The sequence below is a fragment of the Mandrillus leucophaeus genome, unplaced genomic scaffold, assembly GCF_000951045.1.
Source record: "Mandrillus leucophaeus isolate KB7577 unplaced genomic scaffold, Mleu.le_1.0 Scaffold108, whole genome shotgun sequence".
In the NCBI taxonomy this organism is placed as follows: Eukaryota; Metazoa; Chordata; class Mammalia; order Primates; family Cercopithecidae; genus Mandrillus; species Mandrillus leucophaeus.
This window is the reverse complement of record NW_012098987.1, coordinates 4,243,736-4,251,945: the sequence shown is the minus strand read 5'-3', so window position 1 is coordinate 4,251,945 and position 8,210 is coordinate 4,243,736. Positions and strand designations below refer to the sequence as shown.

The 8,210-nt window shown below is 43.8% G+C and overlaps 2 protein-coding genes across 2 annotated transcripts in view; one reads left to right on the top strand and one right to left on the bottom strand.

Moving 5' to 3' along the window:
- Window positions 1-1,131: 1,131 nt before the first annotated feature.
- LOC105544204 (chromosome unknown open reading frame, human C15orf65) lies at window positions 1,132-6,278 on the bottom strand. The gene is made up of 2 exons (XM_011986549.1): window positions 6,016-6,278; window positions 1,132-1,614 (listed from the first exon to the last, which is right to left on the bottom strand). The coding sequence occupies exons 1-2, from the start codon at window positions 6,031-6,033 to the stop codon at window positions 1,267-1,269; spliced, it is 366 nt and encodes a 121-aa protein (XP_011841939.1). The 5' UTR covers window positions 6,034-6,278; the 3' UTR covers window positions 1,132-1,266.
- Window positions 6,279-6,292: 14 nt separating this feature from the next.
- The window catches only part of CCPG1 (cell cycle progression 1), a 50,093-nt gene continuing 48,175 nt past the window's right edge, over window positions 6,293-8,210 (top strand). The window contains exon 1 of the mRNA XM_011986516.1: window positions 6,293-6,585. The gene's annotated coding sequence lies outside the window, so the exon portion shown is untranslated. The remainder of the gene's footprint in view (window positions 6,586-8,210) is intronic.

The following is an 8,210-nucleotide window of genomic DNA, read 5'->3' as shown; positions in this document are numbered from 1 at the left end:
GATGGGGTTTCACCATGTTTGCCAGGCTGGTCTTGAACTCCTGACCTCAGGTGATCCACCTGCCCTGGCCTCCCAATGTGCTGGGATTACAGGTGTGAGCCACCACACCTGGCCAATATAGTTAATTAAAACAATAAAAATCACTGTCTTTTATTTCTGTACCTCTATTTGCATAGTACAGTCTGTCATCAGTCAGGGTTCAAAAAATATTTGCTGAATGAATCGATAAATTACAAGTTATCTCTTCCACCAGCCTAGCAGTGGGAACTAACATTATGTTAAAAGTGGGAAATTGGCTGGGCAGCATGGCTCACTCCTGTAATCCCAACACTTCAGGAGGCCAAGGCAGGATAACAGCTTAAGGACAGGAGTTTGAGGTCAGCCTGGGCAACACAGCGAAACTACATCTACACACACACACACACCCCCTATAAATTAGCCGGGGGCATGTTGTTCCTGCCTGTAGTCCCAGCTAGTAGAGGCTGAGGTGGGAGATGGTTTGAGCCCAGGAGTCCAAGGTTGCAATGAACCATGATCATGCCACTGCATTCCAGCTTGGGTGACAAGGTGAAACCCCGTTTCCAAAAATAAAAAATAAAAGTGTGTTGGCCGGGCACAGTGGCTCACGCCTGTAATCTCAGCACTTTGGGAGGCCGAGGCAGGCGGATCACCAGGTCAGGAGATTGAGACCATCCTAGCTAACAGGGTGAAACCCCATCTCTACTAAAAATACAAAAAATTAGCTGGGCACGGTGGCAAGTGCCTGTAATCCCAGCTACTCGGGAGGCTGAGGCAGGAAAATCACTTGAACCTGGGAGGCGGAGGTTGCAGTGAGCCGAGATCGCGCCATTGCACTCCACCCTGGGCAACAGAGTGAGACTCCATTTCAAAAAAAAAAAAAAAAAAAAAAAAAAAAACAAACCAAAGTGTGAAATTGTTGGTCAGAATCTTCCTTAAATCATTGTTTTTCTTACAGCTCCTGTGTTCCTCTGTCTTGATAAGTAGACTCAATAGATAAGTAAATAAAATATGAAAGGCTTTTGAAGCTTTTGGATTACATGGACTAACACTTTCTACCTTTTATTTTGCTATTTTGAACATATTTTCATTTAAAAAGTCATTGTCATTCAGTTATCAGTTGAAATACTTTAACTTATTTTAAAAATTGATTATAAACTTTTTATCTTAATTAGGTATTCTACCCTTAGATTTAACACTCATTTTTCCCACGTATATTTTCTTTTCAATATACAAAGGAATGTATTTTCATAGAGTGTGTTGAATATTAGGAAAATCAAGAGTTCTGGTTCTGTCAGGTGCAGTATTTAGAGTGTTATTTTGATAAAATCCAGTTGCTCTGATATGGCTTGAAAATACTTGCTCCTTTGGAGTATATTTGCAGGGGAAAAACTGTGGCATAGGTAGAAATTCACCATAATGACTTGAATTGGTTTTATACATAATCATCTGAGGTTTTGATAGTGAGGTGGCTGTCTGGAGTGTCTTCGGATCCAACATACATGAAAACACAGGATTGCCAGGGTTCACACAAGGAGGCAGTTGTTCAGATTTCATTTCTGTGTCTGAATTTGAAAGTGAAGTACTTTTCTTGTCCTAAAAAACAAAGACATAAAATCATTCTCCATTTTAAAGTTCTGAAAAAAATAAAATTCAGTCCCACCCACTTCCCTTTTTTAGAAATTCTGTTCTCTTGAGGGGATTGAATGTCAGGCCTCTGAGTCCAAGCTAAGCCATCATATCCCCTGTGACCTGCACGTATACATCCACATGGCCTGAAGCAAGTGAAGAACCACAAAAGAAGTGAAAATGGCCTGAAGCAAGTGAAGAATCACAAAAGAAGTGAAAATGGCCTGAAGCAAGTGAAGAATCACAAAAGAAGTGAAAATGGCCGGTTCCTGCCTTAACTGATGACATTACCTTGTGAAATTCACTCTCCTGGCTCAGAACCTCCCCCACTGAGCACCTTGTGACCCCCACCCCTGCCCGCCAGAGAATAACCCCCTTTGACTGTAATTTTCCATTACCAACCCAAATCCTATAAAACGGCCCCACCCCCATCTCCCATCGCGGACTCAGCCCGCCTGCACCCAGGTGATTAAAAAGCTTTATTGCTCACACAAAGCCTGTTTGGTGGTCTCTTCTCTTGACATTGAAGGCTACCCTTAAAATCACATACACCTGTACACAGAGTGAACTTGTCAAAAATATGCATAAGGTAGCTTTTTAAACATTCTGTACTACAACTATGAGAATTTATTGAAAAGTCTGTAAATCATAGGGAAAATCTGAAAAGTCATAGTTAGAAGAGGAAGTACAGCTTTATTTTAGAGTGAAAAAGGAACAAGATAAACATCCAGGGTTAGCCTGGGTATGTGGGCAGCCATTAAGCAACTAATTACACAGCTAACTGAATAATTACAATTGTGATAACTGCTATGAAGAAAAAAAATACAGCATATTAATGAAGACACAATGGGGGTTCTAATCTAGTGCTGGGGGTTAGGGAAAGCCATGCCACTGAAGTACCATTCAATCTAAGATTGACTACAAGGCAAGGAAGTAAAAGAGGTGGGGACAAAGTATGGCAAGTCAAATAAATTAGGGTGAAAATGTCATGAGATCAGAATAGAGAGCCAGGGGTCAGATCTCTCAGGGTTTTGTTGACTGTGTTTAAAATCTGAACCTTTATTGTAAAAGCAATGGAAAGCTATTGAAGGGTTTTAAGGAGAGGTGTGACATGATGTAATATAATTCTAGTAAAATTACTTTGGCTGTTGTTAGGGCCTGTGTGAATGTGGTGAGGAGCTGCAATAGTCCATGTGAGTAATGATGACAATATATAGTAGGTGGTAGCATGGAGATGGAGCAGATTTGTTTGTTTTGTTTTGTGTGTTTCTTTTTTGAGACAGAGTCTCGCTCTGTCATCCAGGCTGGACTGCAATGGTGCAATCTTGGCTCACTGCAACCTCCGCCTCCCGGGTTCAAGCAATTCTCCTGCCTCAGCCTCCCAAGTAGCTGGGATTACAGGCATGTACCACCACGCCCAGCTAATTTTGTATTTTTAGTAGAGATGGGGTTTCTCCATGTTAGTCAGGCTGGTCTTGAACTCCCAACCTCAGGTGATCCACCCGCCTCAGCCTCCCAAAGTGCTGGAATTACAAGTGTGAACTACCGCCCAGCCTAATTTTTGTATTTTTAGTAGAGATGGGGTTTCACCATGATGGCCAGGCTGGTCTTGGACTCCTGACCAAGTGATCCACCTGCCTCGGCTTTTCCCAAAATGTTGGGATTACAGGTTTGAGCCACCGCACCTGGCCAAATGAAATCAATTTTTATCACTATTTTACTTTATTTTTTGAGATGGAGTTTTGCTCTGTCGCCTAGGCTGGAGTGCAGTGGTGTAGTCTCAGCTCATTGTAACCTCTGTGTCCCAGGTTCAAGTGATTCCCCTGCCTCAGCCTCCAGAGTAGCTGGGACTACAGGTGCCTGCTAACACACCTGGCTAATTTTTGTGTTTTTAGTAGAAATGGGGTTTCACCATGTTGGTCAGGCTGTTCTTGAACTCCTAACCTCAGATGATCTGCCTGCCTCGGCTTTCCAAAGTGCTGGGACTGCAGTCATGAGCCACCAGGCCTCACCAGATTTTATTATTTTCTTTTTTGCAGGTTTACCTCAATGTATGATTTTCCAGAATCAGTTCTGAAATTTACAGGTTAATAACACCTTATATTAGCAAATATGGTTTGCTAATATTCACTTAATACTCATAAGTTTGTAGTTGGCAAAGCTGGAAATAGAACTCAGGTTCACTAAGCGTCATCAATGTTATTCTCATCAGATCTTGCTGTTTATTCTTTTTGATACTGCTTATTAATTTGTTTTAAATATTAACAACACAGATACTGGATAATAGTAAATCATAAGAATCATAAAATTTTGATGGTATCTCAACTGATCAGCTTTTCTCCAATTTTCTAGGTTTCCTCAGCACAGGGGAAAGCTTTATAGGTAGAAGGTGGCGGCCCTGTGACTTGTGGGGAAAAGTACCACTGTAATTTACTTTTATGGGCACCTAAGCAGGTTGCCCAGGGCAACTTGTAGATTTGTTGTTGTTATTAATACTATCTCCTTCAGTCACTGAGAACTTTTTTTTTTTTTTGAGATGGAGTTTCACTCTTGTTGCCTAGGCTGGAGTGCAATGGCATGATCTTGGCTCACTGCAACCTCCACCTCCCCGGTTCAAGTGATTCTCTTGCCTCAGCCTCCCAGGTAGCTGGGATTATAGGCATGCGTCACCACACCCAGCTAATTTTGTATGTTTAGTAGAGATGGGGTTTCTGCATGTTGGTCAGGCTGGTCTCGAACTCCTGTCCTCAGGTGATTCGCCTGCATTGGCCTCCCAAAATACTGGGTCCTAAATGCTGGGATTATAGGCGTGAGCCACAGTGCCCAGCTGAGAACTCTTTTTGTCATCAAATGACCTTCCTTAACTACTGGTTCTAGAATTCCGATCAGCTTTGGCTCAAAACATAATGCAGAAAATGAAATCTAGTCAAAACAGAAGACAAATTAGCTGATAAACTTTGTTGGCATAATTAGTACCGCAAAATCTGGAAAAGTTAAATCCTAAATTAAAATTTTTTTAGATTTCCAGGATAATTCACAAATGTTTATAGATTCTGAAACAAAAGGCCCATTGCTTTATACTTTACATCACAGACAACCACTGCAGTTTTCTTATTTGGGTTTCACCTTCTTCAAACCTGATATTCTTAAAATGTGGAGTTCAAACTGACTACAATTAAGAACGAAACAAACAGCCAATACAAAGAATAATAAAAGGATGAGTTTAAATTATCTGCCACATATGTCAACAACTTTTATTAAATGATAAAAAGGTTAAAATTGTAAATGATTTTTCAGAAGAAATTACATCTTAAAATTGGCCTGTGAAAGTGGCTTGAAAGGTATAAAAATCTACCAGTAGCTGGTATTAGCTTTCTTAGTAATTTAATTTTCAGTTAAAGTTAGAGAAAGCCAGACCACCTTGACTTTTTGAAGTCCTTCGGTATAGATAAATATATACTTAAAAAGATAAATGAAAACAAGTCATTAGTTAATAATGCCCATCGCAGAAGCTGTAACTATAAAATTAAGATTTTTTTGATGTCACTGTTGATGTTAAATATAGTTAATAGAAAAGCAAAAATAAAAAAGGTCTAATTTTGAGGCACTCTTTTGTCTCTGCTCAGGCCCACCATCTTCCTTGCTAATGTTTACGTTTGTTATTTATTTTTTCATTTATTGATTTACTTTTACCACAGTTAGGGGACAGAGAATGAAACCTAAACTTTTCATTGCTTCTGTAAAGAGTGAATATAAATGTAAGATATCTTTCGCTCTTGTTGCCCTGGCTGCAGTTCAGTGGCGCAATCTCGTCTCACTGCAACCTCTGCCTCCCAGGTTCAAGCGATTCTCCTGCCTCAGCCTCCCAAGTAGCTAGGATTACAGGCGCGCGCCATCTCTCCCGACTAATTTTTTGTATTTAGTAGAGACGGAGTTTCATCATGTAGGTCCGGCTGGTCTCGAACTCCTGACCTCAGGTGATCCACCCGCCTCGGCCTCCCAAATCCCTGGGATTGCAGGCGTGAGCCCCGCGCCCGGTCACCATATCCTTTTTTAAAACAACTCCCTTCTTTGACAAAGTACAATTTAAGTATACAATTAACAAAGTATGTTTTTCTTGTTCAAAACCATCACTAACAGTTTGCAGTAGGGTATGAGTGCATACAATCCCGATGGTCTTTACACCTTTAGAGGCTATTCGGATTTAAGGAAACGTACATTTACATGTGTAAATGTAAAAGCTCAGTAGCTGCCTTGTAAAGTGTTTTTCGGGGTTGTGGGGCTGGGATTGGTAGGAGTAGGTGGTGCCTCAAATTATACCAAGGAATACCAACATTCCCAAACATCTATCCCTCTGCCTAAACTCACCCAGTCGCGGTCTGTCATTTTCGCTATTTTCTTTGTTAATTTTTTCGGCAAAGTCAGTTTGCATGCAGTAGATGGCAAGAAAGCCGGTGAACGCCTAGGGACGTGGCGTTTTAACCGCACCCAATTAAAGCAGCAAATAGAAGATGAATAGCTGGGTGGATCAGTATGTGTAAACCTATCCGTTTAATCCGGGGAGTTGTTTTCCCGGTGAAACCACGAATCCTTTCTGGAGGTTGCAACTCGTATCCATAGCAACTGGAAGTGGTCGCCGGCTCCCGGATGTTGTGGGGATCTGCGGCCGCCCGGCCCAGCTTCCTGTAGCCGCCCGGCGGCGCCCTGCGCTCCTCTTCGGGAGTGGTAGTTCTTCTCTTCACCGGTGCCTGGCAGGAGGCGCAAGCGGGACTACGCGTCACGGCATGCACTGCGGCCCCCAGCCGGTCACCGCCTGTGGGCTGCAGACGCCTGCGAGCAGGTTGTTGTTTTTATAAGAGGCGTCACTGGCGCCCGAGCTGTGACCGCCGCCACTGGGGCAGCCAGCACAATTGGGCGGAGGTGGCGTTGCCCCTTCAGGTACTGTACTAGGCGGGCTTAGACCCCGGGAGGGGGTTTGTGCCGACTGTCTGAGTCCCTGGCCGACACCCTCGGCTCAGTAGAGGAGCAGTGGCGTGGTCCGCCTCCTAGGCTGGGGCTGCTCGGGCGGGGACTTGACGCCTGGCGTCAGCGGCCGCACGGGCGACCTCCTCGGGCCGTGCGCGAGGCCGCAGTCCCGGAGGCTCGAGCTGGCCCCTGGGGCATCCGGTCCGGTGGTCTTGCAGCCTCCAAACTCCGTGTGCTATACTGAGCTGCGCGCCAACAGTGGGAGAGCGGACGGCCTGGGGCACCCTGCTTCCTTCACTGGGCAGGCTCTGAGGTGCTGGTCGGTCTGGACTGACGAAAATCCATATGGTAAGATGTTATGTGCGTCACCCTGCCGGGTTTAATGCCAGCCTGTCTTTTGATGACGTTTGAGCCCCCGTGATGTCAGAAATAGAAAGATTAAATATTAAATAATGCCCGGCTACTTCCGCTGGCACGCCAGCCTGATGATGATCAAATACGTCTCCATACCCTTCTCCAACTCACTGGCCTCCTTTAGCTTTGGTCTTCCTAACCGATTTGTCCTCATTAGCAGCTGCCTCATGCAGTGCCTTGTACGCGTTATGTTTAGCACTATTGGGAGCGCCAAGTAAGGTATTTTGTTGAGTGATGAGATGTGTACTGTTCTGCTCTACTTTTATTGAAAAACACAGTGGGGAATTCTTCTAGCTAGAATAGCTAACTATAGTACTATGAATTTTAGATTTGTCTCCTCCAGTCTACAGGATAGTGCTTGAAATGTCGCTATTAACGCATCGTATCTTTTAAGATTAGAATCTTATTGGGCCCCACACTTCTCTGGGTATTTATCACACACACCCAATGTGAATGGTTTACTATTGTTTTCTGAGCTCAGGTCATATAGCGGAAGATGGAGATGGTGAGGGTATTATTTTTATTCATAATTTTTTTTTTTTTTTGAGACGGGGTTTCGCTCTTGTTGCCCAGGCTAGAGTGCAGTGGCGCGATCTTGGCTCACTGCAACCTCTGCCTTCCGGTTTCAAGCGATTCTCCTGCCTCAGCCTCCCGAGTATCTGGGATTACAGGTGGCCGCCACCACGCCTGGCTAATTTTTGTATTTTTAGTAGAGACGGGGGGTCTCACCATGTTGGCCAGGCTGGTCTCGAACTCCTGACCTCGTGATCCGCCGGCTTCGGCCTCCCAAAGTGCTGGGATTACAGGCGTGAACCCCCGCGCCCAGCCTTAATTCATAATTTTTAACCTTTTACGCTAAGGACGGAATTTCAATCAAAAAAGGTATTAAAAATCAGCCCAAATACAATTTAAAGGTGTGGGAAATACTTGTTCTTATATGAAAACCATTTAGAAAATAGTGTAATTGCAATTTTGTAAACCATGGAACAAAAAGTGAACATAATTCTTTTAGAAATGACTTAAAGGGCCCAGAACGGTGGCTCATGCCTGTAATCCCAGCACTTTGGGAGGCTCATACAGGTGGATCACCTGAGGTCAGGAGTTCTAGACCAGCCTGGACAACAAGGTGAAAACCTGTCTCTACTAAAAATACAAGAATTAGCTGGGCGTGGTGGCATGCGCCT